General features: G+C 35.1%; 2 protein-coding genes across 2 annotated transcripts; both read left to right on the top strand.

The window, feature by feature from the left end:
* Positions 1-5,994: 5,994 nt before the first annotated feature.
* Positions 5,995-11,659, top strand: LOC134846122 (protein mono-ADP-ribosyltransferase PARP3-like). The gene is made up of 7 exons (XM_063863343.1): positions 5,995-6,681; positions 7,424-7,673; positions 7,875-8,037; positions 8,472-8,636; positions 8,895-9,127; positions 10,711-10,898; positions 11,245-11,659. Exons 1-7 carry the CDS (start codon positions 6,374-6,376, stop codon positions 11,531-11,533), a joined length of 1,596 nt encoding a protein of 531 aa, XP_063719413.1. The 5' UTR covers positions 5,995-6,373; the 3' UTR covers positions 11,534-11,659.
* Positions 11,660-16,793: 5,134 nt separating this feature from the next.
* LOC134846121 (uncharacterized) lies at positions 16,794-24,138 on the top strand. The gene is made up of 4 exons (XM_063863342.1): positions 16,794-16,887; positions 17,044-17,320; positions 19,118-19,275; positions 23,923-24,138. The coding sequence occupies exons 1-4, from the start codon at positions 16,881-16,883 to the stop codon at positions 23,967-23,969; spliced, it is 489 nt and encodes a 162-aa protein (XP_063719412.1). The 5' UTR covers positions 16,794-16,880; the 3' UTR covers positions 23,970-24,138.
* Positions 24,139-25,772: the final 1,634 nt, after the last annotated feature.

The following is a 25,772-nucleotide window of genomic DNA, read 5'->3' as shown; positions in this document are numbered from 1 at the left end:
CAGTCAGCACAAAAAAATTAAAATTCAATTTTAGAAGCAAAGTCTTGAACATTTTACCCTCTATCGCTAACACTGAGAAGGATCATTTTAGTATAATATCAAAACACCCTCACGACAATAAACGTGAACTACACGTTCTTTTTTAAAGATACACTCCAAAAATAGACGAAGTTCTTCAGCAAATAAAAATACTTAATATTATATATTACAAGAACGGTTAATTGCTTTACTTCCGATCTTTTTTTTAATACCATTTTAGTACCCAAACCAAAAATTTAAAAAAAGTTACTAACTTTTTATTAGAAACTAGCTTTTTCCAGAACAGAACTCGCCCACAAATCTTAATAACTACTTGATTAAATTTACGATTCGTTATCTTTTATTTTTGCTTATCTAGAAACGCAATTTTTCTTAGAAAAGCCTCTAATATAGTAAATCCAATTTTTATCAGATAAATACAACAACCTTGAATTTAAAATTAACACTCAAAAGTAAATCCACAAAAATTTTATGGTGTATCACCAACATCCAAAGGGATCAGGTCACCATTTTGTACAAACATCCAAACAAAAATAATCACGAAATTATCATTCTCCCGCAGCAATACCCCCAGAAATTACATCGATTCTAAAGAAGTTTAGCCGACTTCACAGAATTTTTGATATATCGACCAAAAAACTATAATCATCAAACCCAATAAACCGCACAAAACTTAGATAATTTTGTTTAAACCTCACAACTTATCAGAACACAAAACATCTAAGCCTTTGAACACTATTTGACAAATTTGAGGTAAAATAAAACAAAAGTGGCGAACGTAGTCGCACATCTAGATTTACTTTTTGAAAATTTACCGGCTTAGAACCAGAAAAAGATGCAGGATTTTCTTTTACTATAGTAGACGAAAAAATAGCATTTTGCTTGGGCAGGCCCAGGTGACGATCAAGACACATATGATAACAGACAATGAGCCTTTTTTGGTTAAATTTAGAGAGATCTAGCCGCTCAATGATATCAGGGATTAGCAGCAGGTTTACGTTCGAATGATATAGGAGATCAGTTTATATAACGATTCATTGATGAAAAGGATAAATATAGAAGACGAATAGAAGCAGAAAACAAACAAAGACAACTTAATGAACATATCTAAGGTTGAAAACTTAGATTAGGCACCTCAGTAGATCCAAATCCAAACCCAATTTTAATGATGATCAAAGAACAGCAAAGAGAATGAATTTCGTCGTAAAATGCTTGAGTCCGCCATGCTTAAAACCAAAGGTGCATCAATTTTTATTTGAGAATCCACCGGCAACTTGGCAATAAACCATAGATCATATTGCTACCAAAACTTTAGGTTTCGCAGTAAGTAGTAGATTTACTGGAACAGTATCATGTAGCGTAGATCAAAAATTGAAAGTAGAGAGAATAAAGCATCAACTTAAAGAGTTAATTGAACTAATGAAGGATCGTAGCACATGATGAATAAACGCAGCTCATGATCCAATTGAACAAACAAACAAACAAAACAATCCAATATTTTGCAAAAAAAGGTTGCAAAATAACCATACAAAAGCCAGTGCTTTAAATACAAAGATCAACAGGAGCAGAATTTTTCATCGTTTCGAATAAGAGAGAATGCAAACGGAAATAACCATAACTATAGCTGTAGGTCAAGAGTTGACAACAATTTTAATGATATGAATCCCCAGCAAGGATGCCTGTATATGTCATATTTCAAGGAAAGTTCTCAATCGCGTGACAGGTTGAACATTATAAAATTTTTCAACCAAAACAACTGTTATCTTTCACTTTACCAAATCCACACTTTCGGTGATGATGACAATCCTGGAGACTATACCTTTGATGAGTGCAATTTTGTTCATTTAAACTTGATCAGTCTCAGTCGGAGCTAAAACTATAGTTGTATTTTGAACTTTCCAACATCCCGTTGGAGACAAAATAAAAGTAACGGTCTGGAAACCCAATTTTCACTATACACTAGAGCAACATATTCATTTTTTAATTTTGACAGTTATCGCAGAATTTTAACATACAGCATCTACCGCTTAGTAACTCTTAATAAACACCGTTGCTGTAAATGGATAAAATTTTAAATTTCCAGGTTATACAATTTTTGACTCTACTTTTGATACTATCACTGCCTTCTCGGTAACGCTTAAAGCATGGTTTCACCTGATATACTACACTGAAGGGCGGTCATAAAAGAAACTCAATAGTATATGCCAAAAGTGCGTAAATGCGGATTAAACTCTTTATCGAGATCGAAAACAGTCAAATACGCCAACAATTATCGGTCATCCTAAATATCAAATGAAAATAGAAGAATCGGATCTTAGTGACTAAAACAGAAAACTTTTCGAATTCAAAAAAAGTTTGCAAAAGTTATTGCAGAAAGCATGGAGTTTGAAAATGTTTAGTTTTTACTAGTTTTTCTTCATTTCATGTTCAAGCGGTTTTATCACTAAAATTTCAGTATTACACTGAAGGGATTGTAAAATTACCCACTGTACAAAAACGAGAACCAATAGAGTGAACTATTTGATGAAAAAACTAGCCTAAAAAATTCTTTACAGACTTATTCTGCGAAGTTAATTTGTATCATCGGCTTCCATTTAGGGCCAAAGAAGAGATGATGACCTTGAACAGAATTTTTGTCAGATTTGTCAAATGCAAACTAGTTGAAATTCATCCAAAAGAGAATAAATATCTTTTTCATTTTCAACAATTGGTGATAATTTTTTTTTAACCAACATTCATTTTTAAAAAATGAGCGAATAAATTTTTTTGACCCAACGCGCCGCAAATTTTGGCCTACAATTTTTTATTGTATTTAAGTAGCCCTTTAAATTTTATATTACCATATTCCCTATAAAACGAAACTAGTTTTTAATGGCTGTAGGGAACCTTTGAGACTTTCATCAATCGCCCCTCAAATTTTGGCCAAATTACCAACAAGGAAATTAAGAATCCATTACACGCAGGCTTTTAAACTCTCTAAAACAAAAATTTTCCAAAGCAACACTTTGAAATTTAGACCGTAGGCTTATTATGATGATTTATTTAAATTTTAAATCAAAAATTTCACGGCGAACTTTCCTTTTCTAAGACTGCGAACATGATTTAGTGCAATGTTTTACAACCGAAAAAAACTATTCCTTTTAAATTATTTTGTATAATACCTTTTTGTAATTGGTTTTAAAACTTCTTTTTCTTCGATATTTCATTATGAATTTGTTGTATTTCAATTATCTTATGTTTTTTTTTATCAAAAGTCAAATAAAAATTGCCTGTTTTGACAAAATCATCTCAAATTAAAGATAATTCTTGTTTATTCTTGCCTTACACTCATTAAAGTTTTTATAATTTCTTGTTTTCATCTAGTTAATTCCAACAAAAAGTGTAAATTTGCTTTTTATGATACAATCAAGATGAACCTGATGTATTATTTTTTTTGCATCTTATTGTGGTGCGGTTGCGTGGAACAAAAAAAATACTAATGTTTGTTTTGAATAGAACACAAAAATCAACCATACTTAGCTTGTGTATGACATAAAGTTTCCACATAATCTTATTCTTTAATAAAAACTAACCCCTTTTGTGAAATAGGTTGTGAATAGGCTGTAAAAACTAGGCATCGGCCCCATACCTATTGGTTCTGAAGGCAGTTGTTCATTAAAATAACAAATCTTTTTTGCTTAACTATCCATTATACAAAATCAAACTCTTTTCTAACCAATGTTTTGACAATAACTTTGTCAACTAGCTTGACGATCTTAGCTGAGACTAATAACTTAGGCTAGATTACTAAGCAAACAACCAGCAATGTACGCTTAGTAAATTATGAATTAAAACGTTATACTTTCTTGTAATCTTTTCACGCTTGGTCTGATCACAAAGAGATGTACTGCTTTTCTAAAGTTCCTTTCAACTTCTTTTGCGGAAATTCAGATAGTTGCAAAACATGTATGATATTAAATTTTTCTCCGGTGTCAATAAAAATCTGTTCGGATCTTTCGTTGTTACGATTTTCGAGCTAAGGGTGAAGAGACACTATGTTTTTACAATTTTAAGCAAGTGGCTTAAAACAGAGGTATTTTTTAAAATTTGGGGAGAAAAACTGCAATTTATTTAGAAAAAGCTGAAGTGATGATTTAAATTATCCGGGTAAAACTCATTAAATTATAATTTTAGAGCAAATTTTTTGTCAATTTGGGTTGAATGGGCTAAAAATTGATGAAGATGAAACATGCTTAGCAAAATTTTTGTTTTCCTAGAAAAACTAGATAATTTTTCTTAAATAAAAATTGTTAATTTTTCTTTGGACAAAAACTAGACATAGATCAGGACATAAAAATTTAGAATTGACTCAAAGTTGAAAATTCTATTTTTGGATTTGTACGAATTTTTTTTAGTTTCATTGATTTATTTCATATTTTTATAACAAAAAGTTGGTCTTGGAGTGAGTAATAATAATAATCATAAAAATAAATCGTCTACACACGATATCTAGTTACAGAGTTATTTAAAAAATTTTACAAATACAAATTGGAATAGTTTGAGAAAACACCAACAAGCCAGTACGGATGTCTTATTAAGCGGACAACAAACAAATTAGTTAATGTCTTAGATCCATTACAATGGACCGTTCTACCGGTAATCGTTTTTTACACGTACACCTCTTTACTCACACCTTTAAACCCTTCTCCATAAAAAATTTATTTATTTTTGTTTTCTCGGGTAGTCTTTTCTACCCATAACCTAGAAACCAACAGAAACAAATGTATATAACCAGTAAAAAAAATACCAGGCAACCCAAAAATGATCGCAATTCTACTAATTTTTATTTGAAAAAAGATGAAGGGAATTTGACCCGGGTTGAAATCTCAGTAAAACTCAACGATGAATTGTTCTTGATGCATAGGTTGAAGCTAATCAGCGTTGATTAAGCTCTGACTGAGCGATTCAAATACCATCAAAATTACTGATGAATCAATGATATAGTAACCATGGACTATTGATGACTCAGTTCTGATTCAGGGCCGTTACAGCACCAAACGAGCGCTAAGTCACTGATGAATCAGCTTTGTTACATCAATACATTAACGCCGAAAATAAGAACATGGTTCGTTCCCTACTAGTTTTCAAATTTACAAAAAAAAGTGATTTTCATTTATATAGTTCTTGATGATTTGTTTTAGAAGTCTTAAATCAATTTTACGCTCAAAATTAATTTTTTGCGGTTTATTTTCTTTGATGAAAGGAAGGAAAATGCCTTTATCGAATAGCAAAATGGCAAAAATATAAAAAACGAGATCGAATCGAAGTGTTACAGATGGACTTCACTTTTCTGAATTCGAAGCGCAATAAAAATTGTGTATCTAATGGTACGTTGTTTTCTAAATGGGATAGCTTTAAGAAATAAAATCAATCTCACATATTTCCTAAAATTCAAAATTTTTTACCGTGATGTATTTTTTTTTGATATCTTTGATATCTTTGAAAATTGATAAACGCATATTCTCAACTGGGTTTTCTAACTGTGATGAGTTCTTCTAAATTAATTGGCTTTCTCTATTATTGGAACCTTCTTTCGAAACCTTTTTTTCTTAATGATTGATGAGAGCCTTCAATTAAATTAAGGCCATCATTAATCATTAAAAAACTCCCAAAGAAGGTTGCGATAATAGAAAATTCAAATTTTAAAAGAACTCATCAAAGTTTAAAAAAAAACAGTTACTTCGAGAAAAAAAAACGAACCATTTTTCATTTGATTAACTCGATTATTCATCGGATCGTATCATGGCCCTCGAAACTGAGTTAAATATCTTGCCCTTCTCAAGCACGGTGAGTTATAGACGAATATCTACCAATGATACTGAGTCATCCGTTAGAGGTGAGTATTCTGACAGTAAACATACGTAAACATACGTACACTTTTGTTGTTTTACTATACCAATAAACATTTGCCAATCATTCAGTGATTTACTTAATGTTCAGCTCATTGTGACATGTAAGTTGTTAATCATTTTCAGGTATATCACAAAAATGTAAATGTTCTTTTGCATTTGTTTTGCTTTTGATTGCTTGTAATTCAGAATTTTACCTTCAAGGAAACGCATGATGCAGGAGGTTAACACTATGCAAACATTGTTTTTTTTGCTATAATTTTTTCTTATGTTATAAACGTTTGTCAGTCAATAAGCCTTATAACGTGCGTGAAACGATACTTTTTACATTTAAAAAAGAACGTGTCTTACAGATCAATACACATAGCTTATCAACGAGCTTTTGCATAATTTTTTCTCCGCCTCAATCTTAAGCTTTTTTTCTGCCGCATACCAGAATAATTATCATGCCGCCCAAACGAAAAGCGTCAGGTAAAAAATCAGCAGCACCTAAGCCTGCCAAAATAGTCAAACAAGACAGTGTGAAGTTAAACATAGCAGCAGCCACCAAAGCCCTGCAGGGGAAGAAAAAACAGGAAAGGAAGAAAAGAGCCGTGGACAAACACGTGATCTGTTCATACAATCTAGAAGTGCATGAAGATTATGACTGCATGTTGAATCAGACCAATATAGGCCACAATAACAACAAGTACTACGTCATACAACTGCTGAAAACAACGAACAACAAGAACCAATTGTTTTTCGTATGGAACAGGTTTGTAACTTTTTTTGACATCGAAGAAAAAACAAATGTTGATTGAAGCCTCATCAGTTCATAAGCACAAACAGGGGCGGATTTAGGAAGGGCGGACGCTTTCCCTACCCCCCCCCCCCCCTCAGGGATTCGACCCAATGCCGACCCAAAGGGTCCCCCCTTTGTACTATTTTGAGATATCCATTTTTGGTGATTAACCCTAAAATTTTTCAAAAGGCGCCTTTGGCGCCAATGTATACTTATTTTGAGGGGGAGCGTGCGCCGAAAAAACGCAATTTTCTGTTAAAAATTTTTTCCAAAAAGTGCCTAAAAAGCCGTTTTTGGCTTTTGGCCTGTTTTTTCAAAATTTTGCCTGCGGCGCACAAAATTTATCCAAAATAGGGTCAAAACAGTGTTTTGGTCGTCCTAAAAAAAAGGTCGACAAAATTAAAAAATGGCTTGCGGGAAATACTGAAACTGAGACGTAAGGTGTTTCAGTGTAAATTCAGATACTGGTCAAGTCCCCTAAATTTTGCAAGTATTGAGATGCTCTTGAGCAGTTAAACTTGATAGGTTATTCGCAGATTTAGAACCTTTCTAAGTGTTTTATGTTGCCTATGACTTGAGTGCAAATGAGTTTAGCTCAGAGCATCCCAGTTTTTTTTATAAACAGTTTCAGCTAAAATCAATCTATGTTTTTAATCGAATTGTTTTTTTCCTTTTTTCTAAGTATTTCTAATTTGCCCTTAAATATTTGTTTCAGATGGGGTAGAGTTGGGGAAGTCGGAGCAAACCAGCTGCACGGGCCTTTTTCTAATTTAGAAGATGCGGTGAAGAATTTCGAGAAGAAGTTCCTGGACAAAACCAGGAACAATTGGGCGAACAGGGACAAATTCCAGGCAATGGCTGGGAAGTATGCTCTGCTGGAAATGGGCGATGAAGAGGAAGACGAGGAAGAGGAAGAAACAGAAGAGAAGACTCCGAAAGGAAAAGATGCCGGAAAGGGGGCTCATGTATTAGATATTCGGACAATTTACATTATTAATTTCACGTTTTTAATCGGTTCATCAAAAAAAAACATGTCAAAATCCTCGATTTGTTATTTGTGATTCCGATGAGCTGATTTTTTTTGTTTGTGTACTTTTACAATATTTCTAAAAATTCCATTCATTTTTACCAAGCATGTGATTGTTTTATTCAGTGTTTCATTTAAGAATGGCAGCTGCGGCCTCGACAAAGAAGTTCAGTCGCTTCTGGAACAGATCTTCGACAATGACATGTTTAAGCATCAGATGACAAAGATGAATCTGAATGTGACAAGAATGCCTCTAGGAAAATTAAGCAAGCAGCAGATTGCCAAAGGATTCGAGGCACTAGGTAACTTTTTGAGTGAACCAAATGCATTATCGCACTTCTTCAAGTATAGTCATATTGAAAACCTTGCAAACACTGCTCTCCGAAAACACTGCAAAGGCCATGTTTTGCAAACTTGTATATATTTCCGCCCAAGGTGTCTTAAAAAATTTTCAGGTTCGTTCGAACCAAAATGGAAGTCGTAAAACTGTACCAAAGGGGGAGCCCTTTGGGCGATGAGGGGTCGAATCCCTGAGGTGTGATGGAAGGGGTCTCGAGGGGGAATCTGAGTCAGCCCATCCTGCCTCCCCTGATTCTAGCTCTTTGTTTTTTGATTACAGCGAGTTGAAACCTAGATTTCAATTCGGAAAATGAAACAAATTCTTGCAGTCATTTTTACTAGACTTTTTCAGACATCTCTTAGTAGTTTTTTTGAAGTATAATTTTTCATTTTGCAGACAAAATAGACGCAGCCCTGAAGAAGAAGGCTAATAGTGTAGTGTTGAAGCAGCTGTCCAGTGACTTCTTCACAGTCATTCCACATGACTTCGGCCGACAGGTGCCCCCAGTGATTAGCACAAGAGAACAGCTGAGGGAAAAACTGGACATGCTCCTAGTATTAGGTGAGAGAGATTACTGTTATTGGGTTTATTATGTCATAAGCCACGTATCATTTTAAGCTAAATTAATTAGAATGAATTTCAAAAAAACTTTTAGGTCCAAGCAAATCGAAATGATAATCTCAATTTCTTCGGTTTCTGAACTACTATGAGCTCTTTTTGTTTGTCTTGACAAAACTTTCTGTCTTGAAAACTTTTTTCTGTGATTAATAAAGACGCCTTTAACTCAGTAAGAAAAAATAAATAAAACGAAAATTTCAGGAGACATCCAGGAAGCGCAAGAGATGAAGAAAGCACAGGAGAAGAAAAAGGGCGAAAAACACCCGATGGAGGCCAAGTATGAGTCATTAGGGTGCACGGTGAAGAAAGTGCAGCCGAGTTCAAAGGAGTTCAAAGTGGTGGAGACATTCCTTAATAACACAGGTCCAGGCCATGTTCCGAAGCTAAGGAATCTGTTCCAAATTGACAGGGTTGGCGAGGACGCCAGAATTCAGGTGAAAAAACACAAAAATGAAAAAAGCACACATTTTTTTTTCATAGCAACGTACTTTGCCTGCTTTCACTCACACTTAACAGATAGAAAACTTCTTGAATACTTTTGATACCATAAACACTTTTTTGAGTTTTCCAATTAACTTCATGCTTTTGCCATCATTAATTGAGAAAAATTTAGTCGGTATTTATCCGGTTCGAACTTGAAAATAATTTCCATATTATTTAAGTTTGAAAAAACTTTCCAGGAAAGTTTACCATTTCAAGTTTGGCTGGGTATTTCTTATTTTGTGTTTCGTTATCATATAATTTTTCGTGGTTAGTCAGGAGAATATTAACACCATTGTATGGCATTTAATCGCAGTCAATTATTGTTTTTCGCTGTTTTCCTCCAACTACAGCTAACCAATCTTATTCAAAGCCATATAGAGTGAGTCAATCTCAAAGCCATATTTCTGAATAATTATTTAGGTTTTCTGGGTGCCGAGAGTCAAAAAAATGTTCGAGCTTTTTTTTTATTTTTGAGAGAAACTTATATGATCGCCAAGCAAACAGATTTAATTTGCAAGGAACAGTTAAGAGTTCAATTGATCATACCCTTCTGGTTGTTTACGAGGTTTCTTCGGAACCCAGAACTTACAACTTCAAATGAATGACCAAATGTCTTCAATAAACGCGTTTAAATTTGTGATCCGGCCACGTTTTTTATATAGTTTTATCTATCATAAATATATCAAAGTTCAGCCATAAAGAACTAGTAGTACAGAGAAAACCAGCACATGTTTATGTTCCAGCATTTTTGGGTTCCAGACGTATAAAGCGCCTGAAAGCTACATGACTGCTCAAATCGGGGGCTAGCTCTAAATTTTCCGTGTTCCGACTGCTTCTCAAGGTCTATGGGAGCAGTGTTTGCTGTAAAATATCGATGAATTATTTGAAAACAATGAAAAGAAAAATAAAAAATTTTGGACAAATAGTCAGCTCTAACCAATTCTAAGGCTGATCAAAACTGCGCTTATGCGCAGGGGCGGATCTAGGATTTTCTCGAGGGGGGCAGATTTTCAAAAAAATTTCGAAAATTTTGTCGACCTATTTTTTAGGTAAGAACAATTTGATTTTCCCAGCTCTCCCAAAGCACTAAAAAGACGCTGTTTTGCTCAAATTTTCGTGCGCCGCAGGTAATCTTTTCAAAAACATGTCAAAAAAAGCCGTTTTTGGGCACTTCTTGGAAACTTTTGACAAAAAAATTGCATTTTTTTGTCGCGGGTTCCCCATCAAAGTTAGTATATATTGGCGCCGATTGAGGTCCATCAGCCAAAAATGGATATAGTTTGACGAGAAGCTCAAATTTGACGGTTGTGAAATCATAGACACTTTGGGTCGGCAGGCGGTCGAATCCTTGAGGGGGGAGGAGAGCGTCCGCCCCCGCATCTGCTTAACGCTTTGGTAGCGCGAAGTAAATCGCGCTTTAATTTGTCCCAAATTGGGCAAACAGCCAATCTTTAAACGCCCATAACTTTATGAAAAAAGTTCACAGGTGAAACATCTTTTCAAACTTGAGCGCAGGAAATTTCGTTTTTTTTAGAAGCACAAAAACGTGAAGTTTCGCAAGCTGCTGTGGCACGGTACCTCGCCTGCAGTGGTGGCAGCTATTCTCAAGTCGGGACTGAGGATCATGCCGCACTCTGGAGGACTAGTGGGCAAGGGAATCTACTTTGCAAGCGCCCACGCCAAATCCTACTGCTACACGGGACGAACCAGCAACCACGTGGGGTTAGATTAAGTTCAACAACACTTGTCCTCAAATAGCCACTTTTAAGAGGAAAATACTCCCGATTGTAGGTTTGGTTTGAAAAGCATAATTTTTTGAGGCAACCTAGTTTCAGGTATTCCGGAGGTGGAATTTAAACAACAGCCCTTGAGCAACGATAAGATGTTGTTTTCAATGTTGTGATATTTGGTCACTCAATTTTGATTGTTTTTTTTTCACAATTTGCTGCTGCATTTCATATGTAAAATTTGCGCGAATTTAATTACATCTTTTTCGTGGAGTTTCATAAAGTCGGCATACTAGTTTTGCTTTGCTAGTTAACAACTTGAACAAAGCTCTTTTTTGTAGCTTTATGTTTCTGAATGAAGTGGTTCTTGGAAAACAGAAAGAGATCTACCAGATTGACACATCTCTAACTGCAGCGCCTCCCGGCTACGACAGTGTACTGGCCAAAGGCAGACAGGAGCCGGACCCGAAGTTTGACGAGAAGCTTAAATTTGACGATTGTGACATCATAGTCCCAATTGGGAAGCCGAAACAGGATTGTATAAACACTTCATTCGGCTACAGCGAATACTTGGTTTACAAAGAGAGCCAAGTGAGAATGCGGTACTTGTGCGAGTTGGTCTGCAAATGAATAGTTCAGAAAAACGAATATATATATATACTTTTAACACTGACTCAAATAACCTTAAACTTCCTTCTTCACCAAAACTTCATTGATGTGATTTATATCCAATATCAGTTTTAATAGATGCACAATTTTAATCGTAAAGATTTTTTCTTAAAATGGGTTTTTGAGAAACAAATTTAAGGTAAAATGATGGAGAATTAAGATAGAGGAAAAAATTTAATAGCAATCAAAAATGTTTTCACCTGCAATAATTGCTGGTTACCTTATGGGTATTTGAAAGTTCACAATGACACTATTCAAAAGTGCTTTTTCCCCGTGCGCAGCTCGTAGGCAGCCAACAAGCTAAGCCATCTCAAATCATTAAAACTCTGATTGGGGCAAGCTATAGCAGAGAAACAGTTTTTTTAGGGAAAAAATTGAACTTAATTGGTTAATCGGTCCGAAAATTAACGAAGTCTGAGAAATGACAACACTATAAGAAAGTAATGGAAATTAATTGATCACTTTGGACTTTGCCAACAGCTATTCGATACCGATAAAACGGCAATCTTAACACTCAAGGCTTGCCCTTAAATACAAGTAGACTTGCTTCTTTCTTAAAATTAAAAGCCAAGGAGAGCAATTTTTTAGAGCGCTAAAGTAAGCATAGATGATCCAAGGCCGCTGAAGTTTTTGGGGAAAAAATTATCCTCAATCAACTACCAAGATCATAGTCGTAAATATGCCTACTTCGTTTGATCGCTAACGGCAAAAAAATTAAGATTATTAACTATCTCATTACCGAGCTCATACAATCTGCGTCATAATTTTTCCTACCATCTTAATACGTGGTAAACAATTGTTGAAAGACAAAAATTGGCCAAATTTTTCGTACCCCATGGTTTTTGTTGAAAATTGTCAAGAACTGCGCGCAAATGATTGATTCTGTTCACGATTGATATAGCAGCTACCTGTCCTAACTTGAGGACTGAAGTTACCAAGATCAACAGTGCAGTATATGGCCAAGAATGACTACTCAAGAGTGAAAGCAAAAAGGGGACGCAAGCATGTGGCCGTTGGCTCCAAAAAACTGTGTATAAAGCGATGCATTGCTCTACTGACAGCCTCAAAAATCCTAAGGGAGATAGCCCTCAATATCAGCAGAAGAACGGTTCATTGGGCTTTATCATGAATGTAACATATTAACAAAAATGCAAATTTCACAATAATTTTGACCAAAAAACAGAAAAAAAAACCGAGTACGCCTCTTCACTGAATGGTTGACTACACCAAAAAACTGGGATGAAGTCGTATTTACGGATAAAAATTTTTTTAACCTAGACGGGCCCCTCAACTGGTGTTCTTGGATGGAGGAAAATCATCAAGTTTACCTCAAAAAACGTCAATGTTGTGGAGGTTTCTTAATGGTCTGGGTTATGACTTTTTCGACATTTTTGTTAAAACGGTATCTGGTCGAATAAATTCAGACACCTACATAGCTTATGAAAAACACTGCCATCCATTTAATGAGAGACATTCTCCCCGATGGTTTCGATCTGCAGCAAGACAATGGCAGCATTCATGTTTCAAAAAAAGTTTGGACTGTTTTGAGGAGGCACGAATTGAGCTTCTACCTTGGCCCAGCAGGAGCCCGGACCTCAACATTATAGAAAACGTTTGGAGCATGTTGAGTTTAAGGGTTTATGATGGTCCGCAACCGAAAAACAAACAAGAACTGGAAGAAAGAGTTTTTAAAGCCGTGGACCACAAGAAATCTCATCTTTCTGAATATGTTAATGTCTATATTCATCGTTGCATAGTTGTTTCTTATCGTGTGTTACGGGAAATGGAAATAAAGTTTCTTTCTGACTTTGTTTTGAATATTTCTGAAGTGGTACGAAAACATTTGGCACACTTTTGCGTTCAATTGATGAAATTACATGTATTAAGATGGTACGAAAAAATGTGACGCACAGCGTATCAAAGTTTTCAGAGCACAACGCCCTTTCTATAAAACTCAATCAATTTTCGTCTTTTCAAATTTTCGCCGAAAGATGTCTGAGTTTATATCTTGTTTTGAATAAGTCAGAGTATCAGTTCAGTCGCACACATGCATTGACTCCTGATACGGAACTACAAGCTCTTCAAAAATATTATGCACGCTTGGTGAATCAATGAAAAATGTAGACATTTCAGATCCACCAAGAACTATTGCCTAAAATTTCGATGGCTCCTCTGTCCTTTTTTTGCGTTAAATAATTTTCTTGCTCCACATTTTGATAACAAGATGAGTGTCCACTGCAATTGCTGAAAAATTTTTGCTTTTTTTAAGACTATAGCTCACAGCAACAATGTCTGATCAGTGATTAGGTGCCCTAGTTTGTTTTTCCATTAAAATGAGAAATAAAATGGATCATTGTAAACACAGAAAGTTCCTGCTCACTTTTATACTTAACTGACACTACCATCGCTGTGTAACTAAACTGCTCGTTATATATTTTGATGCTGAAAACATAACGCGCTTTATTTAGGAGTGGCGAATTAACGAGCCCCCAAAATGGTTACAAGTTGAGATGAGGCTCACTATCTGTTTTTTTTTGTTTGCACGCACGACTCAAATTTTAATACTTGAACTTTGATTTATCCATCTAAAATTCAGAGTTTGTCAATTTTTCATTCCGCAAAAACCATTCGAGACCAGTTAGTAGGCAGTCACAAAACTCAGGGCTTTGCCCTGATACGAGCAGTCTTTTTGTACATGGTGAATCTCCTCTTTCAAAAATTTTGCAAGCTCTGCTGTCTAATTTAGTGCGTCATTTGTCAAGTGAATCTTTCTCAAACGAATATTTGTCTCTGAATTTTTGTTTCGACTCTCGCTAGCGCCCGTCTTTTTTTTTCAAAATTACACCAGTTTTTTATATTGCTATCTTCTTCTATGTATTGCCAAAACTAAACAAATTATGAGCACTTTTTTGTAGGACAACTTTGATGGAAAAAACACGACTACTTTTGGCATTTTTTGACTTTTGGTTGAAACTTTCAAAGTGTTTTTGATATTTGAACTTCAAACTTGGATCTGAACATCAAAATACAGGTGAAAAACATAAACAAATTGGTCAGTTTAACACTAAAGTTCCATCAGCGCAGCAGAATGACGGTGCTAAGTACATATGGCCGTTACTTTCGTGTAAGCCGACATTTGTTTCGGGGAAACTGGAAATCTAAATTTTTTCAGGATGCATTACTCGATAGATTGATGAGCCTATTTGATGTGCTCCCAATTTATGGTTCTTCTTTCATGGATGTTCGGGTAAGACTATGACAATAGTTTCGGTATCATATCGAAAATATAACAGTTTGTTTTAATGGAGCGCAGTCAAAAAGAAGACATGTCAGAAAGACCATCAAAAACGAAGCCAATCAAAATCAAGATCAGTAAGCAAACGGTACGACTTTTTTTGTCTCGATTCTGATTGGCTTGCGTGTAGTCGAAAGGTCAAGGAAAACTATTATTCCTTGCACTGAGCCCAGTCGAAATTGAAGATGAGAATTTTTATATAAACAGTGTGTTGCTTGGAAGAATACGAAATACTGTTTATAAATGACAAAACAAGACTGCTCGTATCAGGGCGAAGCCCTGAATGTTCCGACTGCCTTTTAAGGTTTATGGAGCAGTAATAACATATCAGAATTAAACGAAATAAAATAAAATGAATCTTTTTCTTCTAAAATTTGAAATTTTTTATGAAAATCATCCCCCCACACGCCATATAAAGTACAAAAGGATAGATTTCGTTCCTTGTAACAAATCAATTATGGTAAATAAGCTTCCTTCAACCAATTTGGAACATTTTCTAAGACGGATTAAATCTCCGCTTACGCGTTAATAGCGCGAATTATATCGCGCGTTAATTGTCCCAAATTGGTCAAAACGGCCAAAATGGCAGTTTTCAAACCCTCATAACTTTACGGAAAATAATCACAGGTGGAATATCTTTTCAAATTTAAGCCCAGGACAACAATACCTTTTGAATGATATAAAAACCCACCCCGAGCACAAATATTCCGTTACTTTCGTATCGAAAGTCGGAACAATAACTGGCAAGGTGCAAAATTTCACGATGAGATCCAATCTTGTTGTAAAATACAACAAGACTGCTCGTATCAGGGCGAAGCCCTGAATGTTCCGACTGCCTTTTATGGTTTATGGAGCAGCAGTAATAACAAAAATTTAAATGAAATAAAAAAAATTAAATTTTTTTTTCTAAAATTTGAAATTTTTTATGAAATCATCCCCCCACACGCCATATAAAGTACAAAAGGATAGATTTCGTTCCTTGTAACAAATCAATTATGGTAAATAAGCTTGGTTCAACCAATTTGGAACATTTTCTAAGACGGATTAAATCTCCGCTTACACATTAATAGCGCGAATTATATCGCGCTTTAATTGTCCCAAATTGGTCAAAATGGCCAAAATGGCAATCTTTAAACCCTCATAACTTTACGAAAAATGATCACAGGTGAAATATCTTTTCAAATTTGAGCTCAAGACAACAATAGCTTTCGAATGATATCAAATAATTCTGTCAAAAATGGCTAGTTAAAAAGTCGAAATTTGTCTGAAGAAAAAAAAAAACCACCCGAGCACAAATATTCCGTTACTTTCGTATCGAAAGTCGGAACAAAAACGACAACGAGCCATACTCAACACGACTTTGCAAGAAACTTAGTTTTAACATAGGTTTGCTGTCAAATTCTGACGAAAGCCAAGAAGGTCAAATTTAACGCGGATACGTTCCGAAGTTTTGGTCGTGCGGCCATTTTTAGTCAGTTACTGAGCGTTTTTATGGAGCTAGCATTGATTATGGGGGAATGATGTTCAAACATAAAGTTAAGAACTATGTCGCATTTTTTCCTTTTGTAAAGTCTTTCTTGAAACCAAACAGACCCTCCGGTCAGTTTTTTCGGAATGTCGTGAAAATTATATTGCGTTTTGCCGGCGCGCGCTAAAGTAAGTTTTTATAATCGCGGAGTACGCATATTGAAAAATTCGAGGGTTTAAGGGAGGCCATGGACCCGTTGGTTTTTGATGCAAGATCAAATTCTGGCATCATTGAGAAACTTTGAAGTTGTCGAATAGCGCAGAATTTTGTTTTAATTTGCAACCCTGTTCAAAGAATCTGTTCGAAGGATTTCATACGAGTGTAATTTTACATTTGTCTTCAAAGCTTGAACTAAACCTGATGCAAGGTCCGATTGATACACGAATCATAAGATAAATTGTTGTTATCAGCGCACCACACCATCACACAAGACAAAATCTTTGCAGAAAACAGACGAAGCACGCCTTAAATCAATTGAGTTCGAAATGAAATGTGAGTATATTACTGCATATGGCTCAAATTAATTAGTCGGACTCAATTTTGGTCAGATTTGGAGACTTTTTACTTCTTAATATAATATGCGAATTACTTAGGCTCTATAAATCTCCATAAAATATCAGAAAACAAGAAAAATGTGTACGCTTTTAGACTTAATCATCACGATTGTTTTGCTGACGTCACTGCTCCAGATTCAGCAGCTGGAGGCATTTTCAGCAGAAATGAAGGAAGTGTACCCCTACCCCAAAGCATACATTCAGCAAGACGGATCGTATTGTGTGATTGTACGGTATGAAATCAGTCCCCCCTTGCTAGCGCAGAACACGAAATTCATCGAGTTCCTGCAGGATGGGGGAGGGGAGTGTGCTTTTATATGCAAGGAAAGCTGCCCAATTCAAGCGTCAACTTGTGCCGATCATCTGAATCTGTGAGTAATTTATTTTTTTAAAGAAAAATTCAGGTTATTCAAAAATTCAAAAATTCAGTTAATTTTGGAGGAACTTAGCAAAATCGAGTTGGCGTTTGTTTTATTTCGGTTTTTCTAGTTAAATTTAGATGTTATCGTAAACAAGCAGCAGGTAAAGATCCTGACGGCTAAATGTAGCTAACTTAAGCTAGTTTTGCTAGCTTAAAGAATCATAACGTAATGTTTTATAAAACAAGAAAAAATGAACGCCTGCAGTTGAACAAAGTTGTACAAAAAGTTTTCAGTAAACCAGAATAGCTCGCAGGTATTTATAGTATCAATTTGGTAATAAATGGTCGCGTCTGAGTCCACAAACTGTCATGACTTCATAGGACTGAGAATTCCATGACAGATGATCTGGCATTCAAATTCTTAAAAACCTGACTTGAAAAATCACTTTTGAAAATATATCACTAACATCTTTTATCAGAAACGAAAAAGCTTGCGGGTCTTAAGTAGTCTCAATAGATCAACTTTAGTTCTCATAAATCTCTTCTTGCAATTCACTTAGTATTTGGCTTAATATTCAACCCTTTGTGTTTTTGTTCCGCCCATTGAAAATGGGGAGGAACTTTGAATTTGGGCGTGTTTTAGTTTTTTGTTTTCCACGCAAAATCAGGTACCACAAACAGTCATCGGAGTGGGTTGAGTGATATATCATATTGAAGCCCTTTCAGTCGTGATTCGAACGACATTTGAAAAACTTTAATTTTTTTTTCACAGTGTCGAGAAAAACTGGTTTGAAATTTTAGATTTTTGGTCTAATTTCGAGTTAATAAGGTGACCGTGTAGCATATTTAAGCTTAATTTAAGCTGTGAAAATTTAGTTTTTATCAGGTAAAGGTATTTTTTGGAGTTTTTTTAGCGCAATTTTGGGAATCTAAAATTGAGAATTCAAAACATTTCTGCAAAAACTTGAAAACAATTTTTCAATTTTTTTTTCGTTTTTCTAGACATTTTTCAGCAGAAAAAAAGGACACCAATTTGAAAAAAATTTTTCTTGTATTTTTTTAAAACTGTGGTCAGAACATTCTAGGCTACTTTCACAGTAACCGGCTATCCTTGTTTCACATTTGTTCTTGTTTTTTGTTTTGTTTAATAATTTTGAATTCATCGTGAAAGTCAGAGACGCCTTAAAAACATCATGTTATAAAATAATTAAATACGTAACAACAGGGGCGGATTTAGAGGGGGGGCGGGGGGGGGGGGGGCGGACGCCCCCCCCTCAGGGATTCGACCCCCTGCCGACCTAAAGGGTCCCCCCTTTGATACTTTTTCAGAAATCCATTTTTGGCGGACCGACCCTAAAATTTTTCTAAAGGCGCCTTTGGCGCCAATATATACTAACTTTGAGGGGGAGCGCGCGCCAAAAAAAACGCAATTTTTTTGTCAAAATTTTTCAAAAAGTGCCCAAAAACGGCTTTTTTGACTGTTTTTTCAAAAATTTGCCTGCGGCGCAGAAAATTTTGCCAAAATAGGCGCAAAACAGTGCTTTGGGAGAGCTCGAAAAATCAATTTGGTCGACCTAAAAAAAAAAAAAAAAGGTCGTCAAAATTTTGAAAAATTTTTCGAAAATCCGCCCCCCCCTCGAGAAAATCCTAGATCCGCCCCTGCGTAACAATACTTAATAGTAAGAAGGAAACCAATTTATTTGTTTCCATTAAATACTCGAATGCTATTAAGTGCATATGAAATTACTATTTGCTCATTCAACTGTTCTCCATATTCATAAGAGTATGTGATTGTTGTGTTGTGTAGAGACATCCAGGACAAGCTGGTGTTCTTCATGAAGAATGTGACGAGGGACAATGTGGACTTCTGGGCAGGCAGGTGGCAGCTGTCGGTGCAGAACTACATGAACAACCAGAGGGCAGCCACCACACTGCAACTGCCCACAAACATACTACAACTAGCTGGTTAGTTGTAATCACACGCCTGGTTTCCGTTCGTTTTTCTTTTTGTTCCGTCCAGAAAATGGGAGGACCGTTGTGTTCGGGTGTGCTTTAGTTTTTCATTCTTCCACGCAAAATCAGGCCTCACAAATATTCATCGGAATGAGTTGAGTGATATATCCAGTAGCGTGCCGCCCATCCCCCCTTATTTCTGGTTGCCAAATTTTTCCAAAGGGTCCTACCTTTGGTATAACTTTACGATATCCATTTTTGGCTGACCGACATCATCATTGTTCTTAAGATGCATTTGGCGCCAATATAAAACTTTTTGAGGGGGAGCGCGCCGAAAAATCACATGTTTTTTGTCAAAATTTTCCAAAAAGTGCCCAAAAACGCCGTTTTTTTTGTATTGGCGATCCATTTGCGAACTTAGTTTTTTAAAGGGCGACCAAATTGCCTAATAAAAAAACAGGCCAAAAAACGGCGTTTTTGGGCACTTTTTGGGAAATTTTGACAAAAATGTGATTTTTCAGCGCGCGATCAAAATGTGATATTTTGAATTTTTTAGAGCTTTTCTGATAATGAAAAACTTCAAAATATTTTCTGCATTGAGTTTAAAAAAAATGAATGTTTTTCAAAATAAATTTTTTCTTTTCAGTTTTTAAAGGAAACAGGCCTAACTATCAAAAACATCATGCGCTTTTTTTCACCCATTTTGAGCTTTTTTTTCAACCATCTAATCATGCCACTTTTTTAATAGCCTTCAGATGTAGTTTTTTGAATTCAGACCAATTTCGACGACAGAAATATCAATTTCCAATGGAAAACTATTATCAATCAAATAAGAATCATTGCATTTTTGTTTTGAACTCAATGAATAAATGTTCAGCGGTATGGCGATTTTAAAACTTAAAAGCATTTTTGTGGACTGACTTGGTTTAGTATTTGTTCCAAATTTCGAAAAAAAATTGTACATGTTGTTGTTTTTCATCAAGCAATTTTTAACGGTTTAAGCAATACTTTTTATGAAAGTTTTTGAAATTTTTTTTTCACAGAGATCTGAATTGAACATCGAAAGCAAAATTCCAGTTGCAATAAATTCTTCTAAAACGTGACTTTAAATCCCCTTAAAATTTAACCAATTTGGGATAGTTTATGCACGTTTTAATCAAATTAAAACGCATAGCACTGGCAGAAAGTAACAACGACCCTAATCTTACTCAAAACTAGTTTGAGGCAAAAAAAAATGTTTTAACAATCGCATTCATTCTACCGACAATTTTCGAAGGATATGTCAGAATATTTGTGCTCTGGATGGTTTTTTCTTGAGCCGAATGTTGACTCTTTAACGAGCAATTTATGGCAAATTTTAAAGAAAAATCACTCGAAAACTAACCTGGCCGGTTCTATGTCGCTTTACTCCATTCCAAATTACCCTATTCTCTTTTAATCTATACTTTTGTACACTATGTTCCACTTTACTTCATACCAATTTACCCAAGCAATTTTTTTCCTAAAAATTAAATATTTCGAACTTAAACCAGCTCTTTGAAAAATACGAAACAGACAATACTGCAAAAAACCATAATTTTTTGATCAAAAGAATTTGCAGCACGTGGATAATATATCAAAGCAAGGAAATATTTGCTTGTTTAAAAACTATCTGAGTATAAAACTTGAACCAACAACAAAGTTAACCTGATTATATCATTTTGCATGGTGGCTGTTTCTTGAACAAACAAAATTCGAGGATAGTCAAGTTGCTGCCGCTTAGTGGATAATGCATGTTCTTTAAACTGAAATGATCAAATGATCAAGTCATCTCGAAGTCCAAAGTTTTAATTGCAGCTCAAAAAAGACTAAAAATTTCATTGATTGAACAAAAAAGGGAGTACAAACAACCCAGCGCCAAGCTAAGGCGGTACAGGGAGTGTCTTTGAGAAGGCATTTTTTTTGATATTTTCTGCAATAGAAATATTCGCTTTCTAGCATGCCGGGAACCTCAAAAACGTTTTGCTCTAGGAACTTGAATTGAAATCTTAGACAATTAAAAAAAACTTGCACTTTTTACAATTAAAATGGGCTCATTGAGCAATAGATTTTAGATTTTTTACAATTGAATTTTTGTTGAAGCTGTTTAAACAGTTTGTGATTTTTTAGTTGGGTTTTTGATGTTTTTGATTAGGATCATTCTTTCCTCCCACGGCTTTGAGGATATTCAATTTTGATTTGCAGCGTCGAGTTTTACCTGGTCAACAATTGTATATGAAAAAAACGGATACCCTAAAACAGAGCAGTAAAACCAAGATGCCATCTTCTACAGCATTTCCTCTCTGGATCAAGCCAGAAGATGCTTCCTTTGAATGATTCCATAAAGTCAAAACAATTAGGGGCTCGCGACTTTTTCATCCTATAGTTTCCGCCTTCTCTGAAAATAGGAAGCAATCTGTTCCATTGTTTTAACTAACCGTGTCACTTTCAGAATCCCGCTATCAAATAGGCAAAAATAATCATAATTCTTGTGCCTGTCAAATATTGGCGGGGCAAAAACCTCTGTCACTTGTTTTCTGTCGGTTGAGGGCTGCTAATTGCAGAGCTCGAAAGTAAACCAATTGGGCGTTTTTCCCATCGGACACTTTTTGAAGGCAAGTCACATTAATGCAGCTCTTGACGGGTACCTGCTTAGCTTTGGTAACTTGCTTCAGTTGATGCACTAACATTCTGGCGTCTGACCGGCCTCGGAATGCCACGTGACTGTGGTCATTCCGTGAACACACCAGTGTTTCTCCCTGAGTGATCGCAATCACCTTGCATTTGCGAGGTCGATTCTTGTATTCAATTCTATTTTAGTTACTTTTATTGGGGATTAAAATCTGCTGATTGTGTTAAACGATACTTTTCCGGTCGAAATATTTAATTGAATTTTTTGAAGCTCAATTTTGCACTCAAAATTTTCAGAGCTTCGCTTGAACCCTAACAAAACTATCTGAACATTTTTTGTTTTGCGTTGATACTAGCGCAGTAATTCAGGAAATCAGCTTTGGCTCTCAAATCATCAGCACAAATTATCCAAGCTAAAATAACAATTCAACATTGAACATCACACTTAGGTGGAATGAGGCCAGGTGCGAATCTAGGATTTTTTCGAGGGGGGGATTTTCAAAAAAAAATTTGAAAGTTTTGTCGACCTTTTTTTTTTAGGTCAATCGAATTGATTTTTCTGTTGAGCAAAAATGTTGAACAAAAAAAATTTGCTGTTTTTTTGGCGTGCGCTCCCCCTCAAAATTAGTATAGACTGGCGCCAAATGCGCCTTTAGAAAAATTTTAGGTTCAGTCAGCGAAATATGGATATCTCAAAGTAGTACAAAGGAGGGACCCTTTGGATCGGCAGGGGGTCGAATTCCTGAGGAGGGAAGGTGGCGTCCGCCCCCCCCCCCCTAAATCCGCTACTGAAAGAGGCAAGCTAGTTGGCCTAAATAAATCCTTGCAAATCTTATGGGCTCCAGGAGACGGAAAGTTAAAGGTTTATCAAGTTATTTATCCTTGACAATTAGATGGTAATGGGAAGACTGATGACTCAAAATCTGTGTGTTTGATTCAATCACTGAATGTAGAAAAGTACGAAAGGAAAACCACTAACTTACTTGACGAGAAGTTCTAAGGAAACGAATATAGATGAACTTTGTGGGAAGTATACATTGTCAAGAAATGAAAGCTTTTAAGCTTTTTGTATCAATTAAAAACCTTAGTGTGCTGACTTATCTATGACGCATCGGAAACAATTAAAAAATTAAGTCTCAAGTAAGTTTTACCCCCCCCCCCCCCCCATCCCACATGCAATGTCAAGTTCAGATAGATATACTTATCGTCTAGTACCGAGTAGTTTATTCGCCTCAATTTTGTTTGAATCTTTTCTTGGTTGCAAGAACAAACCGTACTTTTCCAAGATTCACTGTGTGGCGCGTTGGTGTGTCTGCAAAACCCATATGTAGGCCTTAAAGCGTGTCCATATTCCAAGCTGTACGTGAACCCACAAGCAAATCGATTGTGGAACAAAATCTGACCAAACAAAAAAAGGGTCGCGGTTTCCACAGCAAAACTGTAGGTCACGTTGTTTTTTAGCAAATAATTCATTCAACTCGCAATTGGTGTTTCAACAATTAGTAGTGGCTAGGGCGGCCTAAAGAGTGTAAGCAAATAGCAGCTATAGCTGTAATAAGAAAGAAAAATTAAAAGATTCAGCTAGAATGAAAAACAAAAGCGGAAATTATAAGCAAGAACTCAATCATTGTTTAGGGAAACAGACCCGATTGTGTCCGAGAAGGCAGAAGCATAGGACGAGCACAGTCGAAGTATTCCCAATTTTGGTCGTGAATGTCGAAACATATCTATGCGGGGTCGAAAAAAACGAATTGTGCCACGGGGAGAAATTCGGAATTTTTGAACTGGGTCAATCAAAGTCGAAAACTCTTTTCTTGGGTCGTGAAAGTCTAAATATACCAATGTTTTTTCAAGAAAGTCCAAAAATGTCAAATTTTGGTCGAGACGGTCGGAGCATCTGTTGATCCCCTCGAAATGTAGTTCTTTTTTATTACATTGAACAGCCAAGTCAATTTACGAGTCAAAGTTTACATGTTATAACTTTTTTGACCTCTTATATTCTTGTTTCAGATTTGGAGAACGAAGAGTTCCCGTTTGTCAACTTCCAGTGTGGTTGAGAAAAGATGGATACCAAGTCAGAGACATTTGACTATGAATTTCAACACATATAAATAACTTTTCTTGCAGCACAATTTTAATAAATACACGTGAAAGTTATAACAAGTTATAACAAGTTATAACATTTATAGCAATTAAAGTTGAAATTGCAAAAATAGAGCGATGACAGATGCATTTAAAAGTTACCATTGTTAAAAAAAAGTTTGAAGATCTATAAACATTAAATAAATCAACTAGCCTTTCCAAAAACAAAGAAAAGCGGTTTGAGGCGTTACCTGCACTGACAAAAATGGATTAGGATCGATTTTAGAATGAAATAAGTACGTTGATAAAACTTAAATTGATTTTAGTATAGAAAAAGTACGTTGGTTCAATTTAAATCGATTTTAGTATAAAAAATTACGAAGATTAAAAAAAAAAGATGAAGATTGATTTGGGTCGATTAAAAATCGATTTGAATTGATCTTAAATCCCAGCTAAAAAAAAAGATCAAAATCGATTTTAAATCAATTTAAATGCACTTTTTCCAGGTCTGAATTTAATTTTTTTCTAGGGGGATTAAAACGGATTTAAATCAATGTAAATCGATTTTTTTCATTCGGGTTTTATCAGTTTCAAATTTTTGTTGCATTTATTTCTTGCCTATCATTTTTTATTTTACATCCATAGCGTATTGTAGCATAAAAAAGACCAAATAAAATGACCAAAATATTGATAAAATTCAATGATTTTCTTGCATATTTTGAGTTCAAAAACTGATCTATATTGACCCTTTTCTTGATTCGTTTCATAAGTTGTTGCTTAAAATCTGATTTACTTTCATGATTTTCTATGATTTTATTGCATATTATTGATATTGCAATTTAATTTTACCTGACCCTTTTCTGGTTTGTTACAAAATTTTGCCCATAATCTGATTTAAATAGTTTTCTATGATTTTATTGCAAATTTTTGAGTTTAAAACCTGATTTATGTGGATCATTTTATCTGGCACGAGTGTTTCTGTTTAAAAAACTGAAACATTCCAACCACTTTTCACCAGAAAAAAAAATTCCAACCACTTTTTCAAAGGGTATGTATTTTTCGCCGTGTTAACAAAAAAATCAATTTTAGTGTGTCGTAAAATCCATCGAAATCGATTTAAATCGGTTTTTTAGACACTTAAATTGATTTAAAATTTTCAAAAAGATCGATTTAAATCGATTTAAAATGGATTTAAGTGAGATTTTGATGGATTTAAGTGAGATTCGGTTGGATTTTAGTGAGTCGGAAAATCCATCGAAATCGATTTAAATTGATTTTTTAGACACTTAAATCGATTTTCAAAAAGATTGATTTAAATCGATTTTAAATGCATTTAAGTTCTTAAAATGTACATAGTTAATCAATTTCGATCGATTTAAAATCGATTTAAAATCAATTTAAATCGACAGGAAACCATTTCTCTCAGTGCGGGTAAGTTTCAACATCAAAATAGTTGTTAGATACCCGGAATCACCTCCATAGACCAAAAATGCTAATCAAACAATTCCATAAACTAGGTCTATGAAAAATTACTAGTCATACAAATTTCATACATTTTCCTAAATTGGTGTCATCAAAATTTCAAAGAACTTTTTTTTCTTGTTTTGACATAAAAGCCGGTGTATCACACTAATTAAAAAAGAAAAACTTTTTGTCAAAAAATTGCTAATCATACAATTTCCAAACATGGAAATTGTAAGAATAGCATTTTTTGATGGCGAGTTATTTTTAATTTGCCTTCAAAAATTTTTTGTTTCTTTCAACCACAAATCGAATTT

This window comes from Symsagittifera roscoffensis, chromosome 5, assembly GCF_963678635.1.
Source record: "Symsagittifera roscoffensis chromosome 5, txSymRosc1.1, whole genome shotgun sequence".
Taxonomy (NCBI): Eukaryota; Metazoa; Xenacoelomorpha; order Acoela; family Convolutidae; genus Symsagittifera; species Symsagittifera roscoffensis.
The sequence above is the reverse complement of the archived record's forward strand: the minus strand, read 5'-3'. Positions and strand labels throughout refer to the sequence as shown.